At 43.8% G+C, this 21,660-nt stretch overlaps 2 protein-coding genes across 2 annotated transcripts in view; one reads left to right on the top strand and one right to left on the bottom strand.

The window, feature by feature from the left end:
- The window catches only part of LOC126456470 (serine-rich adhesin for platelets), a 480,534-nt gene extending 471,397 nt beyond the window's left edge, over positions 1-9,137 (bottom strand). The window contains exon 1 of the mRNA XM_050092224.1: positions 8,666-9,137. Within this exon, the coding sequence (XP_049948181.1) occupies positions 8,666-8,954 (289 nt within the window). The 5' untranslated portion in view covers positions 8,955-9,137. The remainder of the gene's footprint in view (positions 1-8,665) is intronic.
- Positions 9,138-9,282: 145 nt separating this feature from the next.
- LOC126418719 (transcription initiation factor TFIID subunit 13) overlaps positions 9,283-21,660 on the top strand; it is a 405,496-nt gene continuing 393,118 nt past the window's right edge. The window contains exon 1 of the mRNA XM_050085644.1: positions 9,283-9,318. Coding sequence (XP_049941601.1) covers positions 9,298-9,318 — 21 coding nt within the window. The 5' untranslated portion in view covers positions 9,283-9,297. The remainder of the gene's footprint in view (positions 9,319-21,660) is intronic.

Below are 21,660 nucleotides of genomic sequence, written 5' to 3'. Positions count from 1 at the left end.
GGAGTGATCCTTCGGCTCCGAAAGCCTATATCGATTATGTTTAGGTGAATTGTTCGCACGCTGACACTTGCTGACGGCCCAGCATTGACATCTGCAGCAATTTGCGGAAGGGATGCACTTCTGTCACGTTGAACGATTCTCCTCAATCGCCGTTGGTCCCGTTCTCGCAGGATCTTCTTCCGGCCGCGGCGACGTCGGAGATTTGATGTCTTACCGTATTCCTGATATTCACGGTTCTCTCGTGAAATGCTCGCACGGGAAAATCCCCACTTCATCGCTTTACCTCGGACATGCTGTGCCCCATCGCTCGTGCGCCGATTATAACACGACGTTCAGACTCACTTAAGCCGGCCGGAGTGGCCGAGCGGTTAAAGGCGCCACAATCTGGAACCGCACGACCGCTACGGTCGCAGGTTCGAATCCTGCCTCGGGCATGGATGTGTGTGATGTTCTTAGGTTAGTTAGGTTTAAGTAGTTCTAAGTTCTAGGGGACTTATGACCACAGCAGTTGAGTCCCATAGTGCTCAGAGCCATTTGAACCATTTTCAGACACACTTAAGTCTTTATAACCTGCCATTGTAGCAGCAGTAACCGATCAACAACCAGACACTTGTTGACTGTAACACCACGTTCAAACTCAAATCTTGATAACCTTCCATTGTAGCGGCAGTAACTGATCAAACAACTGCGCCAGACACTTTTTGCCTTATATAGGCGTTGCCGACCGCAGCGCCGTATTCTGCCTGTTTCCCCGTCTCTGTATTTGAATACGCATGCCGATACAAGTTTCTTTGGCGCTTGAGTATATGTATAGAGAGGAAGACTATTCTCGCTGTTTTTTGGAATGAAGTCTTCAATGACAATCCATTTAGGTTTACCGTTTACGTGAAATTCTCCTGTCTCCACATATTGCATACGCAGAGCGCCGCCCGGCTCGCCGCACGGCCAGGTCCGAGGCGAGGGCCACCCGACCGCGGCACGCAGCCTGGCCTGCGCAGTGCGTGTACGCACACACGCGCGAGGCACGCAAGGCGCCGGGTCGGCGCCGGCAGTGTCCACCGCGGCGCGACCGCCCCCGCCCCCGCTGCAGGCCACATTCCGTCACGCGGGCCGCGCTCCCCGCGGTAATCCGGCAGATTAGCCACGGCGCGGCTGCCGGGCCGTCTCCCACCGCACCGCGTCCAAGGACGGACGTTCCGGCGATGCACGGCTGCCTCCCTGGCGTCCTGCCCTTTTTGCCTCGAGGAGCGGCGAAACGCGGCGCGGCCGCTCAAGCGGCTTCAACCACTCACGTTTCCCTTATTTGCATGGAAAATCGAGGACGCGGGATTCCGCCATTCCTAGAGGACACGATTCGTTCGCGGAAACAGTTTTTAAGGGTTCGCACTGTGGACGAGGTGACTGGGGCGTCAGTACAAGTCTCAAGCAGAGGCAAACCTTCAGCTTCAAACCCGATTTTCCTATTTTCCGCCTGCGACTTCAATCCACTTTCCAGTTATCTCTTGACAACACCGAGTGTAGCTCTTTTAAGGTCGTCTTGGCTCTCATTCATCAGGGCAGCACTAGCCATAATGCGAATGATCACTTCACCTCTTGCGTTACCTTTTCTTTGTAGACTACGCGTTTCAACCGCTCTGTAACCAAAAATCTGAAGAGGATAAGGTTCGGGGACCTTGGTCGCCAAAGAATGTTATCACTTCGGCCGATCCACGTCTGGCCATCGTTTCATTTAGATGATGTGTCACCTGACTACTAAAAACGTGGGAGGCCCCATCATGCTGAAAGAACATACCCATCCGTTAGCCGATAGAACCTCTTCCAATAATCTACATCTCAAACTTCCTGGCAGATTAAAACTGTGTGCCAGACCGAGACTCGAACCTGGGACCTTTGCCTTTCGCGGGCAAGTGCTATACCAACTGAGCTACCCACGACCCCTCCTCATAATTTTACTTCCGCCAGTACCTCGTCTCCTACCTTCCAAGGTTTACAGAAGCTTTCCGAGTTTGAGTCTCGGTCCAGCACACAGTATTAATCTGTCAGCAAGTTTCATATCAGCGCATACTCCGCTGCAGAGTGAAAATCTCATTCTGGAATCTACATCTATCTGCATACTCCGAAAGCAATCGTATGGTGTGTGCTGGAGGGTATCACAACTTGTCATTTCCTTTTCTGTTCCTCTCGCCAGCAGAGCGACGGGAAAACGACTGTCTATATGCCTCCGTATGAGACCTAATTTCTCGTCTCTTATCTTCGTGGTCCTTACACGTATGATATGTTGGCGGCAATAGGACAGTTCTGCTGTCAACTTCAAATACCGGTTCTATAAACTTTCTCAGTAGTGTTCCTCGAAATGAATGTCGTCTTCTCTCCACAAATTCCCAGTTGAGCTCCCGAAGTATATCCGAAACACTTGCTTGCTGATCGAACCTACCGGTAACAAATCTAGCAGCTCACCTCTGAACTGCTTCGATGTCTTCTTTCAATCCGACCTGGTGCCGATCTACATCTACATGTATACTTTGCAAATCACATTTAAGTACCTGGCAGAGGCTTCATCGAGCCACCTTCACAATTCTCTATTATTCCAATCTCGCATAGCGCGCGGAAAGAATGAACACCTATATCTTTCCGTACGACCTCTGATTTCCCTTATTTTATCTTGGTGATCGTTCCTCCCTATGTAGGTCGGTGTCAACAAAATATTTTCGCATTCGGAGGAGAAATTTGGTGATTGGAATTTCGTGAGAAGATTCCGCCGCAACGAAAATCGCCTTTCTTTTAATGATGTCCAGTCCAAATCCTGTATAATTTCTGCGACACTCTCTCCCATATTTCGCGATAATACAAAAGTGCTGCCCTTCTTTGAACTTTTTCGATGAACTCCGTCAGTCCTATCTGGTAAGGATACCACAACGCGCAGCAGTATTCTAAAAGAGGACGGACAAGCGTATTGTAGGCAGTCTCCTTAGTAGATCTATTACATTTTCCAAGTGTCCTGCCGATAAAAATCGAACAGTACTCAAAAATAGGTCGCACCTACATGCGGTCTCCTGCACAAGTGAACCACTCTTTCCTAAAATTTTTCCAATAAACCGAAATGGACTTTTTGCCTTGCCTAACAGAGTACTAACACGCTCGTCCCATTTTATATCGCTTCGCAACGTTACGCCCAGTTATTTCAACGACGTGACTGTGTCAAGCAGGACACTACTAATGCAGTATTCGAGTACTGTGTGTTTGTTTTCCTACTCAGCCGCATTAACTTACATTTTTCTACATTTTTACATTAACGACCAGGTGCCAATCGTCACACCAACTAGAAATTTTGGAAGCTTGCAAGTTTTCACGAAAGTGAGAATTTTTTTTTCTTTTTTAATAAACTTTTATTATCATCTTATGAAGTTACGTAGTTAATTCAACAAATCATTTGATGCTTGATACACTTCATTGCGGCCAAGTGTTATTGGCAGCCGACCTGCTACTGCTGCTGTTGAACTGTTTGATAACCGGCGTGCTTGCTGACATTCACCACAACAGGCCCAATTAACTGATTGACTGTCATACCAAACGCCACACATTTACAGAAAAGCCTTCTTGAAAATGTCTCCACAGGGCATATGGGTTTCCGTTGGACCATCGAAGTGAGTTACGAGTTTTACTGATATCGTCAGTAAAAATTATTCATGGGTTTTGAGTGTGCTTGTTGAAGGATTACTGACTAATATCTTCTGTTTCATCCACATTCTTCATCTGCACGTTGAGATAAGGCATGATTGCTCAGCACAGCGTCAGTCTCTCACAGGGTAATGGAAACACAACACACTTGAATCTGGTGCTCTGTGGTTAGGAAATCGCCTCTAGTGTCCTCTATAAGCAGCAGTATCATCACCGTTAGAAATGCTGTGCACAAATACAGCTGTGAATTCATATAGCATGCTCAAACGATACATCAGAATTGCGTAACAAATCACAATTACTGCTGAAAAATTTGCTTATGTGAACTCAAGCACAGCTTTGCAACTTGAACTTAAAAAAATGACGATCGATAAATACACCCATGATAACTGGAGTACCAATACTCGAAATAGGAGCTTACCACCGTATCCAGTTGCATCTCAGTAAAGAAAAAGTAAAGTCTGTATTCGGACTAGGTAGAATACAGCATTTCGTCGTCGCGGCGCTATAAAGGAGGAGGGCAGCTTCTGTTTCATCCACATTCTTCATCTGCACGTTGAGATAAGGCATGATTGCTCAGCACAGCGTCAGTCTCTCACAGGGTAATGGAAACACAACACACTTGAATCTGGTGCTCTGTGGTTAGGAAATCGCCTCTAGTGTCCTCTATAAGCAGCAGTATCATCACCGTTAGAAATGCTGTGCACAAATACAGCTGTGAATTCATATAGCATGCTCAAACGATACATCAGAATTGCGTAACAAATCACAATTACTGCTGAAAAATTTGCTTATGTGAACTCAAGCACAGCTTTGCAACTTGAACTTAAAAAAATGACGATCGATAAATACACCCATGATAACTGGAGTACCAATACTCGAAATAGGAGCTTACCACCGTATCCAGTTGCATCTCAGTAAAGAAAAAGTAAAGTCTGTATTCGGACTAGGTAGAATACAGCATTTCGTCGTCGCGGCGCTATAAAGGAGGAGGGCAGCTTCTGTTTCATCCACATTCTTCATCTGCACGTTGAGATAAGGCATGATTGCTCAGCACAGCGTCAGTCTCTCACAGGGTAATGGAAACACAACACACTTGAATCTGGTGCTCTGTGGTTAGGAAATCGCCTCTAGTGTCCTCTATAAGCAGCAGTATCATCACCGTTAGAAATGCTGTGCACAAATACAGCTGTGAATTCATATAGCATGCTCAAACGATACATCAGAATTGCGTAACAAATCACAATTACTGCTGAAAAATTTGCTTATGTGAACTCAAGCACAGCTTTGCAACTTGAACTTAAAAAAATGACGATCGATAAATACACCCATGATAACTGGAGTACCAATACTCGAAATAGGAGCTTACCACCGTATCCAGTTGCATCTCAGTAAAGAAAAAGTAAAGTCTGTATTCGGACTAGGTAGAATACAGCATTTCGTCGTCGCGGCGCTATAAAGGAGGAGGGCAGTACGCCCATCGAACCGGCTGCGGTAAAGATCCTTGCAACTTATTTCATAGCAGGCTGACTGGACCTGCGGCGGTACTGGAGAGAGTGGAACGAGGAAAAATCCCCACCCCTCTCTAGGACTGAACCCAGAACCTCTAAAGCCGAAGTCTAGTGGCCCGCCTGCTACACCACAAAAACCACTTATATTTCAGTAACAAAAATTTGACATGTCACATGGAATGTTTTACTCGAGTTATTGTATACTACATCTTCCCCTTCGCTCTCAACCTTTGAGGCATCACAGCTCAGACATACAAGATAATGTTTTGAATACACGGTTCTCGAGTCCGTCGCTGCATAACGTGCAAATTCCACTGCGGCAACTGGCTAGTTGCCAGTAGTGCCCAACGATGTCGAGTTATTTCCCAGAGAGAAAACTGTGAAATTTACACAACTGATAAAATAAAAAACAAACCATGACTTGCTTAATCTTTACGGAGGTTTCAATACTACTATGAATATTTTCATCAGAAGTACGTCTTGTTACATTAGTTACATTGAATCATGTTAGAAGAATCCCGAGCTGACAAGCTCAAGTAACAAACAGTAACTACAATTAAAATGTCCATTGAACAGTCAAAGTCAGATAGGTATGGTTGTTGTTCAGTTCGATGTTTTCCTCTGTTGAACGACAATACCTCTCTCACTTTTACCATTTCCATGGACATTTTAATTTAGTTTATCATGAAACTTGAGTTGTTTTGCTCGTTATTGACATAACATGTTTAAAGGTAATCAGTGTAAGGGGTATACACTTCTGAAGAAGATACTCATAGTGGTATAGGAACCTACGTCAAGTTTAAACAACTAAACTTCTGGCAACTGGTTGGTTGTTTATCTTATCAATTTAAGGTACTCACAGTTGCTGTGAGACATGTCCAAGATTGTGAATTTACACAACGTTATCCGGAGGCATTTCCTAAAGCTGTACACTCAACAAATTCGCTGAGAAAGTCCGAAGCGCCATATCAGAATCACTTCTTGGTAAGCAACGTACTCTTTTTCGTTAAGACCTCGTACAAGCAGTTGAGGAATCACGCGATCCGTAATAGTTCACTGTAAGTCTGGCTTGATCGCAATATAAGGACAGTGAAATGGTAGTTTTAATTTGTTGTTTATGAGTCACGTGCACTAGCTTCTGACAATGAACAACAGCTTTACACAAATTATATTTCATTAACACAAAGGCTGTTCAGTCTATCCGGAGCCACCTAACATTCTTCACGTGCCCTGTGCCCCTGTAGCAGGCATGTAATCTACTTGGAGACAAATCGTCGACGCTGTGTGAGAAGACTACATTAAAAAATGGGAAGACCGGCACTGTAACATGAGTGACCATAAAAATCAAATCTTACCAGCAATGAAGAGCCAATAATACAAGACAAACTTCGGTAAACTGACCACATGGTCCGTACATCTGAGTCTCGTCTCACTAAGCTAAGCATGCGAATGGACAAAGTACGCAGGCGGATAGCTGCTGTCCTAACGTGTCCACTTGAAGATTTGAGTCAAGGTAACACGTCTCTGTGCTTCAACAGCGCCACTCCGCCCGATTTAACGAAAGATGTCCTTGGTAGACCCTTGTGTGGTTGCGAGTAGGTGTCGGAAATTACCATACACCAATCTCTGCTTTCACTTTCAAGCAGTGAAAAACGTACGAATAATATCCCTTACAAGGGAATTGTTTGTAGATGAGTCAGTTGGGATGAAAATGATAACATGAGACAGCCAAGAGAGAGAGAGAGAGAGAGAGAGAGAGAGAGAGAGAGAGAGAGACTATCGGCTGATAGTCCAGGATAAGTCACTAAGTGCCTCAGTCTGAAAACTAGTCACCAAAATCCTACGCATCACCACCCACACAGGCTGTCTGCCGCCGAGACGGCTGGTAATCACTGTGACGTCACCTTCCCTCTCGCTCTCAAGGCAGTCGACTTTACATCTGGAGTTCTTATTGCACCTTGCTTAATTTCGTCTTACTACGTGTGCCAGTAAAAGTATCCCGAAAATGTCTACATGCTTTTGTAGGCGCTGTTAGTTCTCAAATTCACCGTTATGTTAAAAGTCACATATAACTGGGTCAGACTGACATGGTCGCGAAAGATAATAAGTCTATTCGCCAATTAGCCATTCGTGGCGAGTTTTTCAATGTCAGCAAACGCTTAAAAGGTGTGAGGCACTAGCTTAAAAAGGCATTCGAGAAGTATGGAAACTAGAAGCCACAGTTTAATAGCTGCACGCAGATTTTCTTCTAATTTATGAAGGCTTGTTGTATCATTGCGCTTTTCTTTAACTAATCATTATACTTCTGTTGTTATCTGACAGCAAAATTCATTTGCTGACAATAATATACTATTACAATATTTTTTACCGTAATGTTTGATGTCCTCTGTGTGTTCGATTTATTTGTCATCGTTATTTTAGTCTTGTTCGTGTTTATTTTCAGTTTGTAGTTGTCCAAGACATCAGATAATATTTATAAAATACCGGCGTAGTACATGTCCTTTTCAGAAATTGCTAGGACTATTATATCACGAGTAAATCGAATACAATACCACTGATCTCGCTTTTGATTGTATTGCACTTCATACAAATAAGTAAGTACGGAGAGAGGACCACTTTGTCGACTATTTCTCCTTTAATTACTATCATCATGTTCATATTGTAGCTCTTCTTAATTTCAGTGCTTGTAAAAAGAAATTGGAGAAAATCTCCGCCTTATTCAATATATGACTTTTATTTGCACATATATTTCGGCAGTTTATGTGTTATCTTCACTGTGATTTTTAAAATTATTCTGCCTCATATACCTCTATCAATTTCTAGTGTCAGATACAACATAATTCAACTGGTCATAGGTCCTGATTTAAAGTTGTACTGTTCGTTTTGTAAAAACTTATTTTATCCACTACAGCTTTTTTAAGTAATACATACGTATGATAAAGTTTTTATTTTATTTCAGTTTCTGCAATCATCGGAATACAGCTACTACTCTATTCACAATTTTTAATTATTCACCTGATTAAAACAGCTCTTCGATATTCTTCACAATGAAAACAAATTCGTTAAAAATATCGAATTTTATAAACAGTATGTTCAGCATTATAAAGCACATGATTTAGTTCCAAATTTTGAACTTCGAAAAGTATCATTCGCATTATTAAAATTACTTTTTTGGATACGTAAAAATAAATTTAATCTTTCTTAATACACATTTCTTTATAAGAACAGTGTTTTTCTGCAGCTTCTTCGAAAGAAAAATAAAAGAGGTGTCTTTACAAGGAATTTATAGTGAGGTTACAAAAAATAAAAACTATTTATAATATCTCCACAAGCATTGTATTTAGTTCACGTACCACACAGATTCGCGCGCAATTTTACGTACGTAACACTTCGGCATCGCAGGAACTTTTCACATGCCATGAAAGCTTTCTTATAATGAAAGTACCCTCGCTACATGTGATTCCAATTGTACTCACGGACTGTGACAGTTTTGGGATCGAACGCCGACACCTTCTCCTCGACGAGGTCAGTTCTTGTCCGTAGTTTGGTCGCCCTTTCGGAAACATCTTGAAGCTGTTTAGCGAGGTCATCGAATATGTCGTTTGCTATAACAACTAGCGAAGCCAACTGTCGCAACGCATTGCTGAGCGTATTATTCGTCACTGCTTCCAGTTCATGTTCCGTGACCACCGGCGCGATTTCTTCCTCGTGCGAAATCTGCCGGCTCAGGTAAATCGGCTCGACAACGCGCTGAATAAACGGCATGGTTATTCTTCTGTGACGTTCTGCCTCGTTTGATCTTCATTCCCGCTTGAATTTTATAGAATATTAAGTAATTGCAATAAACTTAAGGTTCGTCCATTTTGCCGTTTCATTTGTTCCCGCCAGCAGACGCGCGCACCACTCGCACCACACACTTTGAAGTTTACGCCAAGACTGCCCTACGAGCACCTGGCCAGTGGGCTGCAGTAGTGCCAACGCTGCGGAGAAAGACTGGTTCTCTTAGCAGCGCCGATCGAGCCACCTGGCGGAGAAAAGTTCTTGAGTGTAGTTAACAGACGCGTTTTGTCCAGAACTGAAGTTTTAAGTGTAAAATTGTGTGTTTGGGATGGATGAAGGATTTGAAGGGGTAAATTAATTGATTCATCAAACTTTTCAAACATGTATTCGTAGTTTGTGCATTACTTTGATCATTATGATATATTGTAGGTCACATCCCTCCAGTAGTATCTTATGTATAATGTGTTGTATGACTTTCACCCGTGTTGTCATTAAATGAATCCATGTTACTTGTATTTTATCACATTTTCTTTACCGTGATACATCTTTCGAGTTTTAGGCTCACATTCAAATGTCCATAAAAATGCGGAAGTTCGCAACATGCGGTGAGATATGAAACATAATATTCGCATACCGTGAATTTATGCTTGTTTAATGACTGGTAGCAGCATTAGACAAACCCGATTTTTATTGTGCAGGTACAGATGGTCGATCTCTTAACGCAGCGCCGGCCGGAGTGGCCGAGCGGTTCTAGGCGCTATAGTCTGGAACCGCGCGACCGCTACGGTCGCAGGTTCGAATCCTGCCTCGGGCATGGATGTGTGTGATGTCCTTAGGTTAGTTAGGTCTAAGTATTTCTAAGTTAAATAAAATATGGCGTTTCAGTCTTCGATCGCTATTCTTTATTTTTAATTACCGGTTCCGGGCTAGCTGCCCATCTTCAGATCATATATTGCAGTTACAGAGTAACTTGTCCGTACAGAAAAATCTGTTCGCTGTCATAAGGAACCGGTAATTGAAAATAAAGAATAGCGATCGATGACTGAAACGCCATATTTTATTTAATGAACGATCGCAGAATTCCCATTAAGACTATCATGTCTAGTTTTGGTATTTCTAAGTTCTAGGGGACTCATGACCTCAGAAGTTAAGTCCCATAGTGCTCAGAGCCATTTGAGCCATTTCTTAAGGCAGCAACAGTATTCGTTAACACTGCCACGTCCTAGTACGTTGCAAAAACAGTAGCTTTTGTAGCATAACAAGTAGGTCACCTGTTTTTTCTAGGGGCTTCTGCTGATTTTAAGGCAACAACAATGATGAAATTTTGTTTGTGTGTGGGCTCAAGCTTCTAAACATGTTACAAACGAAAACACGGTCTGTTGTAGACTGTGTATTAATGTCTTTATTTACCTGGAGTGATTAGTAATTTCGACTCCGCGTTACTACCAAGCACCTGAAATTGAAATATACCAACTGGAAAGAGAATAACACTGTCTGCATACGTACATTGCTATGTAGATGTAAAACAATACACAGATCGCATTCACATAACCACATGTTGTAGCTGTACTGACAGGTTTAACATGAACTTATGTACATCACGTTTTATATTGTGTGAGTATCGGATCAATGTGACACATATCGGACCCTGGCTCGAAAAATCTAAATACGGCATCTTTCGTTTCTACCACTGAAAAGTACATTCGACTAGCCCTACGGATACAAAAAAGTATAAAGGAACTTCCTGAAACAAAGCTTACTTGAAATTTAAAGGCGTTTACTTGTACAAAGCTACACTGACGTCGGACCATGTTTTACGGTGCATTTTTTCTAGGCAGTGTAAATCAGTTCTAAAAATGACTTCACAGAAACTCAAGTGCTAGGCCTTCTTCCTGCTTTTGGAGAAAATGCGTCATTTGATGAACTTGTACACTATATTGACCATGTGGAATTCTGAGGTGCCCTGAATGACGTTGGGATTTAGGCCGTTCTGGGTAGCAAAATCGAAGACGACTATAAAGCAGAACAAAAAGAATAAGCAGAGCCGATTCCATCTGTGGCTCCAAACGTGCGAAATACGTTCTCCACGTACAGCCTCAGAAAAGAAGTAGGTGATGATGTATTTTCGGCTTTCGTCACAGCAGAAAATCCGATGGACCAAACACGCTGGACAACATTGATAGATAGCAGAAGTGTTGATTTTTCTGCAAAATGAAATTGAGTTTTTGTTGTGTTTTATCTGAAATTTGTTTTCCGCCGCTATATCCGAGTGGTCAACACGTCTGACTCATGTGAAACCGAGCGAGGTGGGGCAGTGGTTAGCACACTGGACTCGCATCCGGGAGGACGACGCTTCAATCCCGCGTCCGGCCATCCTAATTTAGGTTTTCCGTGATTTCCCTAAATCACTCCAGGCAAATGCCGGGATGGTTCCTCTGAAAGGGCACGGCCGACGTCCTTCCCCGTCCTTCCCTGATCCGACGTGACCGATGACCTCGTAGTTTGGTCTTTTCCCACAAACAACCCAACCCAACCCTCTCATGTGAAAGACCCGCGTTCAATTATTTGTCCTGCCAGGGATTTATGCTTGGCAGGAAGATAGGGAAAGGGTGCGCTCAGCCTCACGGCGCCCACCAAAGAGCTGCTTGAATGAGAAGTAGCGACTCCAAGGCCTTTAAGTCGTCAACGAACGGGAGAGCGGTTTGCTGACCCCTTGCCACTTAATATCGCATCCGCATGATGGCATAGGATGACAGGGATGCCGGTCGACATTGTGTTATCTTTAGGGCCTGATAGCGGAGTTAAGTTTAGTCATTTTAGTATGTATCTTTCGTTTAAATTGTTAAAATAGATAACACAGCAGAACGGACTAGAAAATTTTGCAACAGAGGTAAGAGTTAATAAAATGGAAAGAGCATAGGCAAAAAGTATCTACAACATGAAATGTATGTCTAGAAAAATAAACCTGCAAAAACACTGTACCACGGTACTAAGACTAGAATTTTTACAAACATGTGAATGCTTAACGATGAACGATAGGCTGGACAGAACAGAGGTACTTGAAACATGGATTATTAGAAAACAAAAACTATGGATGGCTGGAATACGAGTATCGAGATGATCTACGAAAATACAGAGAAAATATCGAAAGTAATGGCAAAGCCAAGGATAATCTGCTTTGGACACGACTACCGAATGGATAAGAACAGGTTAATGAAAAAATAAAAAACGTTCAAATGTGTGTGAAGTCTTATGGGAGTTAACTGCTAAGGTCATCAGTCCCTAAGCTTACACACTACTTAACCTAAATTATCCTAAGGACAAACACACACACACACACCCATGCCCGAGGGAGGACTCGAACTTCCGCCGGGACCAGGTTAATGATACACATATTCCTGTATTTCTGGGGAAAGAAATCGATAATATTAACGCGAATAATAGACATAAGAAAAGAAATAGAAAGAAACAGCACCAAAGAATCAGAAGTAATAAAAACAAACCTATTTTAAGAATGAAATATTACGCTATCTACGCATGAGAAATAAGAGATAGACGAACAACATGAGAGAAGAAAGTAAAAGACAACATGGGGAGAAGATGTAGAAGAACGGGAAAAATAGAAGACAGCATAGAAGAAAAGAGAGTTCGCGCTGTGGACGAAGTGACTGGGGCGTCAGTATAGGCCTTAAGCAGAAGCAAACCTTCAACTTCAAATCTGATTTTCCTATTTTATGCCTGCGACTTCAATTCACTTTCCAGTTATCTTGACAACACCGTGTGTAGCCCTTTTAAGGTCGTCTTGGCTCTCATTCATGAGGGCAGCGCTAGCCATAATCCGAATGTTAAATTCGCCTCTTGCTTTTACTTTCTCCTTGTGGACATCGCGTTTCAACCGCTCCGCAAGCAAAAATCTGAAGGGGATAAGGTCCGGGGACCTCGGTCGCCAAGGAATGCTATCACTTCCGCCGATCCACTTCCGGCCATCGTTCCATTTAGATGATGTGTCACCTGACTGCCGGCCGATGTGGCCGAGCTGTTCTAGGCGCTTCGGTCTGGAACCGCGCGACCGGTACGGTCGCAGGTTCGAATCCTGCCTAGGGCATGGATGTGTGTGATGTCCTTAGGTTAGTTAGGTTTAAGTAGTTCTAAGTCGTAGGGGACTGATGATCTCAGATGTTAAGTCCCATAGTGCTCAGAGCCATTTGAACCATTTGTCACCTGACTACTAAAAATGTGGGAGGCCAAGTCATGCTCAAAGAACATACCCATCCGTTGGGCGAAAGAACCTCTTCCAATAATCTACACCTATCTGCATATTCCGAAAGCCACCATACGGTGTGTGGTGGTGGGCACCCTGTACCACAACTACTCATTTCTTTTTCTGTTCCCCACGCCAGCAGAGCGACGGAAAAACGACTGTATATATGCCTCCATATGAGCCCTAATTTCTCGTTTCTTATCTTCGTGGTCCTTACACGAACTGTTAAGTGAACGTAGTTAGTCAGTACGAAAATAAATCTGAGTCCTAGTTCCGCTCCCCTTTGTAAAGACATACAAATTTCATTGAGACAACATTACTGTTAACTTTTTGTTTGTACAACATACTTGTTTCTCCTTTTTCCTCATTCCATTTCAGTCAGTCAAATTTTGGTTAGATCGAACTCTCAATTGTACGAACTTTTTCCGAGGTCCTTTGGGCTACGAATTATAGAGAGTCGACCGTATTTTCGGAGACTAATAATGCTGACATCATTTTTATATACCGCTTTCTTAGTGTGACGTCAAAGAACGAGCGTACGCATCTCGTTTCTGTGTCGCAGCTCTCGGAAAAAAGAGGGCGAGGGGCGGGATGGGGTGAGAGAGATAGATGTGTACAGGGTGTTACAAAAAGGTACGGGCAAACTTTCAGGAAACATTCCTCACACACAAAGAAAGAAAATATGTTATGTGGACATGTGTCCGGAAACGCTTACTTTCCATGTTAGAGCTCATTTTATTACTTCTCTTCAAATCACATTAATCATGGAATGGAAACACACAGCAACAGAACATACCAGCGTGACTTCAAACACTTTGTTACAGGAAATGTTCAAAATGTCTTCCGTTAGCGAGGATACATGCATCCACCCTCCGTCGCATGGAATCCCTGATGCGCTGATGCAGCCCTGGAGAATGGCGTATTGTATCACAGCCGCCCACAATACGAGCACGAAGAGTCTCTACATTTGGTACCGGGGTTGCGTTGACAAGAGCTTTCAAATGCCCCCATAAATGAAAGTCAAGAGGGTTGAGGTCAGGAGAGCGTGGAGGCCACGGAATTGGTCCGCCTCTACAATCCACCGGCCACCGAATCTGTTGTTGAGAAGCGTACGGACACTTCGACTGAAATGTGCAGGAGCTCCATCGTCCATGAACCACATGATGTGTCGTACTTGTAAAGGCACATGTTCTAGCAGCACAGGTAGAGTATCCCGTATGAAATCATGATAACGTGCTCCATTGAGCGTAGGTGGAAGAACATGGGGCCCAATCAAGACATCACCAACAATGCCTGCCCAAACGTTCACAGAAAATCTGTGTTGATGACGTGGCTGCACAATTGCGTGCGGATTCTCGTCAGCCCACACATGTTGATTGTGAAAATTTACAATTTGATCACGTTGGAATGAAGCCTCATCCGTAAGGAGAAGATTTGCACTGAAATGAGGATTGACACATTGTTGGATGAACCATTCGCACAAGTGTACCCGTGGAGGCCAATCAGCTGCTGATAGTGCCTGCACACGCTGTACATGGTACGGAAACAACTGGTTCTCCCGTAGCACTCTCCATACAGTGACGTGGTCAACGTTACCTTGTACAGCAGCAACTTCTCTGACGCTGACAGCCGGCCGGTGTGGCCGTGCGGTTCAAGGCGCTTCAGTCTGGAACCGCGTGACCGCTACGGTCGCAGGTTCGAATCCTGCCTCCGACATGGATGTGTGTAATGTCCTTAGGTTAGTTAGGTTTAATTAGGTCTAAGTTCTAGGCGACTGATGACCTCAGAAGTTAAGTCGCATAGTGCTCAGAGCCATTTCTGACGCTGACATTAGGGTTATCGTCAACTGCACGAAGAATTGCCTCGTCCGTTGCAGGTGTCCTCGTCGTTCTAGGTCTTCCCCAGTCGCGAGTCATAGGCTGAAATGTTCCGTGCTCCCTAAGACGCCGATCAATTGCTTCGAACGTCTTCCTGTCGGGACATCTTCGTTCTGGAAATCTGTCTCGATACAAACGTACCGCGCCACGGCTATTGCCCCGTGCTAATCCATACATCAAATGGGCATCTGCCAACTCTGCATTTGTAAACATGGCACTGACTGCAAAACCACGTTCGTGATGAACATTAACCTGTTGATGCTACGTACTGATGTGCTTGATGCTAGTACTGTAGAGCAATGAGTCGCATGTCAACACAAGCACCGAAGTCAACATTACCTTCCTTCAATTGGGCCAACTGGCGGTGAATAGAGGAAGTACAGTACATACTGACGAAACTAAAATGAGCTCTAACATGGAAATTAAGCGTTTCCGGACACATGTCCACATAACATTTTTTCTTTATTTGTGTGTGAGGAATGTTTCCTGAAAGTTTGGCCGTACCTTTTTGTAACACCCTGTAGATAGATAAAGACACACACACACACACACACACACACACACACACACACACACTCACACACACACACACAGAGAGAGAGAGAGAGAGAGAGAGAGAGAGAGAGAGCGAAAGTGAGACCTGTAAAACAGCGAATGAAGCAGGAGTTGTAACGGGAACGCGAAACACTTGTCTCCGGACAGGTAATCACAGCGCCGTTCGGTAGTCCACCTAGCAGACCACAAAAACGGTACCGCTCACTTTCGACTGCCAGCTGGGAGTGTGTGGCTGAACGAACAGGCAGCATTTTCCCTCTCGCGTGACGTTTGCAAAGGGAACAAAAGTGCTTCCTCTGACAGTTAACAGCCGCCGTGTGACTTGCGTAACACGTGGCCAGACGAAGAGGCCTTTGTTTCCTAGCGAAGGATTCGAAGGGCGCGGCGAAAAGGAAACATGCCAGTGTCAACGAGCGAAGTCACAAACTTGACGATGCCGCAAGCAGCTGACAGCAATTGCTTGCCTATTGCCTGAACTTTTGACCTTCTTCAGGGCCGTGCGGGAACATTCGTCTCGACCTATGCGTGCAAAGTAACTGTTGTGTTGGTTGAAGAGCCAACACCGTGTTACTATTGGAGGCCGAAATGCACGCGTTTAGCTTACGCAGGCTGGCGTGAGGAGGGAAGCACAATACTGACGTGAGGTCTGGAACATGACAAGCAAGCCGGCCGAAGTGGCCGTGCGGTTAAAGGCGCTGCAGTCTGGAACCGCAAGACCGCTACGGTCGCAGGTTCGAATCCTGCCTCGGGCATGGATGTTTGTGATGTCCTTAGGTTAGTTAGGTTTAACTAGTTCTACGTTCTAGGGGACTGATGACCTCAGCAGTTGAGTCCCATAGTGCTCAGAGCCATTTGAACCATGACAAGCAATTAGAATTCAGAAAGCGGACGTAGCTAGTTGATACTTAACTTTAATCCATTTATGATGAACGTCGCTCTTCACGGTACATGATTCACAATATTATCTGTTCAGAATTCATTCTAATTACTGAATATGGCGCCTTGCTAGGTCGTAGCAAATGACGTAGCTGAAGGCTATGCTAAACTATCGTCTCTGCAAATGAGAGCGTATGTAGGCAGTGAACCATCGCTAGCAAAGTCGGCTGTACAACTGGGGCGAGTGCTAGGGAGTCGCTCTAGACTAGAACTGCCGCGTGGCGGCGTTCGGTCTGCAATCACTGATAGTGGCGACACGCGGGTCCGACGTATATTAACGGACCACGGCCGATTTAAAGGCTACCACCCAGCAAGTGTGGTGTCTGGCGGTGACACCACAGTAACACAACTAGTGAAAGTGTTCTACAAGTTCCTGGATTATAACTTAATACACGTAGAATTTCAGGTAACTGTGCAAAATTTCAACGAATTTAATTGTTGCTTAAATAAGAGACAAATAGAAACAAATGAAAGATATCTGTAAAAACTCATACTTGTAACATAAAATACTGTTACATCGTGAATGTAGTGACTGCAAATAGTGATATGACACAATTTACATGGTGATGATTACAATCGATTAGCGTACAGACTCGAGGGATGACTGCAAACTATGTTGGGAGAAAAACTCATGCATTAACCAATCTGACATCAGAATTTTTGTTGAGTGTTGTACCACATGGAGAAAAAGATTACTTTTCTCAGTCACCTTCACTTTAAGAGGTGGTATTCAGTCACCTATTTAAGAGGTGGCTTCAGAAAGTGATTTAGCAGTTATTGTTTATTTTTTCTTTTGTTTTGTTTTAGGGCGCAAAAACAACTAAAGTCATACGCCCCAGTGTCAGAACCTTACAACACTAATACGAAAAACGAGTTAAAAACGACTATGCATAAAGCCCGATCGGCGGAATGAAAGAGAGCTAAGATCAAGGATTTTGTCTTGGATAAGGATCCACAAAATACGCCGTAGAGACAACGAGGGTTCCGAATTAAAGATTAAATATCCTTCACCGTATTGCTACGACGAGAAAAAGTAAAAAGCGGTCGACACCTCGAGCGTCGTTTGCTAAAAAGGCCCGATTACTCAAACGGTATACAAGCATTAGAAAAAAATGTTCAAATGCTTGTGGTTTCCTAAGGGACCAAACTGTTGAAGCCATTGGTCCCTAGACTTACACACTCCTTAACCTAACTTTGAACAACACACACACCCATGATACATGGTTCATACGGTTCTGAGCACTATGAGACTTAACATCTGAGGTCATCAGTCCCCTAGACTTAGAACGACTTAAACCTAACTAACCTAAGGACAGCGCACACATCCATGCCCGAGGCAGGATTCGAAGCTGCGACCGTTGCAGCAGCGCGGTTCCAGACTGAAGCGCCTAGAACTGCTCGGCCACAACGGCCGGCTACACACCCATGCCCGAGGGAGGCCTCGAACCTCCGGCGGGAGAAAGCATTAGAACGTAAGTGGTTAAAAAAAGGGCATTCGGTCAGGAAATGCTGACCTGTCAAAGGGTGATGACAACGAGCACAAATTGGTGGGGGATTACCACTTAACAAAAAATGGCGATGGCTAAAACGACAGTGCCCGATACGCAACCTGGCTAAAATGCTCTCCTCGCGGTGAGAGGGCCGAGAGGAGGTCGGCCAAGCCGGCTGACAGACGGCAACACGGAAATCATCGGAAGGAATGGAAGAACTAGCGGCCCGAGCCAGAAGGACTGCAGCAGTGTCAGCAGCATCGTTTCCTGTCAGACCGACGTGACCAGGGACTCATAAACATCACAATGGCTTCCTCAACAATGAGCAAGTGGAAACATTCTTGGACCCAGACTGTGTACAGCACACAGAAGCTCTGAAGGCCACTGAGACTTTCGGAGCAGATGACACAATTAAAAAGTCTGTGTCGCCTGATGTACTGCGTGGTCTGATACAGCGCAAAGAGCTCTGCTGTAAACACTAGAAGTCGATACTGCAAATCGTCGGTACCCGTGACGGAGGCACACCCGACACCATGGTCAGCCAGTGAGCCATCAGTGTACATAAAGGCACTATCGCCAAGTTCCAAGCGAAGGTCGAGAAACTTACAGTGATAGGTCGAAACTGGAGTAGTTGCCGTAGGAAGCGAATGGAGTCGAAGGTGAACACGGGCCGCCGCATTAGTCATTGTTGTGGTAGGGCAAGTAAGTTTTACTGTATGCTGCATTGCACTTAAAAGTGACACAGATACATGACACTATCTTTCAACTCAGTCATCAAGTCTTCGCAAACAACGGTCAAAACATTATACCAGTCTTTCGATTCCTCGAAGATAGAAATCCGCTCCTCGGTCACGGAACGCTTCGAGAACCCCTTGCGATTGCTACGAATCAGTTCCTCGGCTAAGAGGACGTTGTCATATGTGGTCGACTTTGATGGCTTTCCTTCCCTATTAGCATCACCCGCGTCTGTGCGGCCTTGGCTGAACTGTTTGACACCATTTCACGAGGGCTGGCTGGACCCGAATTAGATTTGGTTCCTATGCCGCCAGAATTTTACGGTGAACCTGTGTGCAATTTCAACGTTTTGCCCACAAAAGCCTTACTGTCCTGCGTACTTAAACTTTGGAGTATGTTTCCAGTTGCCAATTCCTTGAAAAATTAAGCTGATTCTTATTGTATTACTGATAGCGTTTTCTTAAACTTATGGTCTGACTTTTTTTCAGGTTCATGAACATTTATTTTTATCTGTTATTACTTTTATGTTGTACGCTCATGTACTGACACGTTCCATGACCTTGGAGATTTGCTCCTCAATTTGGTCCTACGGAACTTGACGTGTAAATAAATAAATAAACATCCTTTCTGTCTCACTCTGTGGTCCAGTTGTACCGCAGTACAACTGTGTCTGCAGGAAACCCAGAAAATGTCGTCTCTTCTGATAATGTGGCACTATTGATGCGCAATGGTCTTAACGTGGCACAACTGAAACTTATTTGCTAAAAATATTCAGCAGCCTAGAAGGCATAAAATATTTATTTACTTAAGACAACCAGTTTAGACAGACTTTGCTGTCATATTCAGGTCTCAAAAATCATTAAGACCTGAAGATGACGACAAACTCTGTCGAAACCGGCTGTCTTAAGTAAATAAATATTTTATGCGATATACGCTGTTGAATGTTTCTTAGCAAGTAAAACAGATCGCACCTTCAGTACTCTCAAAATGAGAAAATTCGATGAAAATTATTTTTTTGCAGTCCCCTTGTAATTTACTTTGTGAAGCCCATAAGTCCATTTAAAGTAGCGAAAGTCCCACAACCTTGATCGGAATAGGTGATTTGCAAACTGATCATTAATTAATCGTATATGCACGTAATCGTTACGAATCGTCTATTTTTTTCCCCTCTCTCTTGGAATTCCTTTGAGATTATGCCGATCTTGGTTTCTTTTAAACTCCGATGAAAATGTGTTTCCCAGTTGTTTTCTGGTTTATTCTCTACATAAAACCGGGCATGTCACTACCATTTAGATCTGTGTTTAATACCCTTACGGCTAAACTAACCGTTGACTGGAATCCATAAAAAAGTTCGACACTTTCCGGAATTCATTTCGTGTTGTGGCATTTGAAACACAAGCCTAAAAAATTGTTTTGGAGTGAACCGTCTTGCTGCTGTAACAAGAAATGATAGTAATCATGACCTTTTTTTGCCGAAATGAGTAATTTTGTTCATAATTGTACGATCAAGAAGAATAACAAAAGCATCGTACATAAGCGATCGCTGTGCGCTACAATACGACTGTGTTAAAATCTTTTTGACATTTTGTTGATTCCAATCCATATCGCAATAGCAGTTTTCGGGGTATGCTAACTGACTTTGATCCAATGAAACGTATCTTCGTTTAGCTTCGCGCCACGACAGAATATCTTCACTCGCCCAAACCACCAGTGTGGAATATCATCTGCCTCTTCTTTCATAACACTCTAAAAACGATGGCCCAATCCCATCATTGGTGCAACTAATTCTGTTAACAAACATTGACTGATACCAAGCAGACTACAATGTCCTTTCCACCTACATCGCTCTCTTTGGTAGACTGTGTCGCTATAGCAAATCTGCGACACATTCCAGAAGTCTGGTTGGGACGAACAATACGCAGTTTTTCACACAAAAAATTTGTGTGAAAGTAAACACCGCTGAGGAAACAGAAAATAACGGCAAGTAGGGTGTTTCGTGGTACTGTTACTGTTTGATGTGGAGGTAAAGAAATTAATCACCATTTTAGCCAAATATTTATGTTATTCGTAAATGAAAATTAATATGTGAAGTAGAGAATCTATTCATTCCGGCATGTCGCAGAATCGTGTTCGAGTTTGGTAAGCAGCGCCACAAGGTTCAAATGGCTCCGAGCATTATGGGGCTTAACATCTTAGGTCGTGAGTCCCCTAGACTTAGAACTACTTAAACCTAAATAGCCTAAGGACATCACACACATCCATGCCCGAGGCAGGATTCGAACCTGCGATCGTAGCAGCAGCGCGGTTCCGGACTAAAGTGCCTAGAACCGCTCGGCCACAGCGGCCGGCAACAGCGTCACATACTATAAATAAGAGTCTCCCAAGTCATGTTCGCCAAATTCAGTCTGAAGAGAGCCAAATGTGGCCGCAATCATTAATAACAAGCACTCCCTGAAATGGCAAAGTACGTGGTTACGTAGGCTACAGATAATATCACCACGAAAACATTGTTTGGCATTCCTGCCCCAGTCCCTTTCAAAATTCTCGAGAAAACAAAACGGAAAAATTTTTATGTCCTTCAACACGTTCTAAGAACGTTTCTGCACACATCGACGCCTTAATCAATAGGTTTTCACGAATCGCTCGAAAGTTCTGCCAGATCTTTTTAGGTGTAATTTCGACAAAAATACGTGCGATGCGTGGAACGAATAAATCCCGGAAAGCCCCAGCACGTATCTGTGTTGGCACTCAGCTGCATGTTCGCCACGTCCGCCACATTTGATTAAATAACGCCGTTGTGTGCAATGCGTGTGCTTTCGTGCCGATGCAATCGCTGA

The sequence above is a fragment of the Schistocerca serialis genome, chromosome 1, assembly GCF_023864345.2.
Source record: "Schistocerca serialis cubense isolate TAMUIC-IGC-003099 chromosome 1, iqSchSeri2.2, whole genome shotgun sequence".
Lineage (NCBI taxonomy): Eukaryota > Metazoa > Arthropoda > Insecta > Orthoptera > Acrididae > Schistocerca > Schistocerca serialis.
This window is presented reverse-complemented; position numbering and strand designations above follow the sequence as displayed.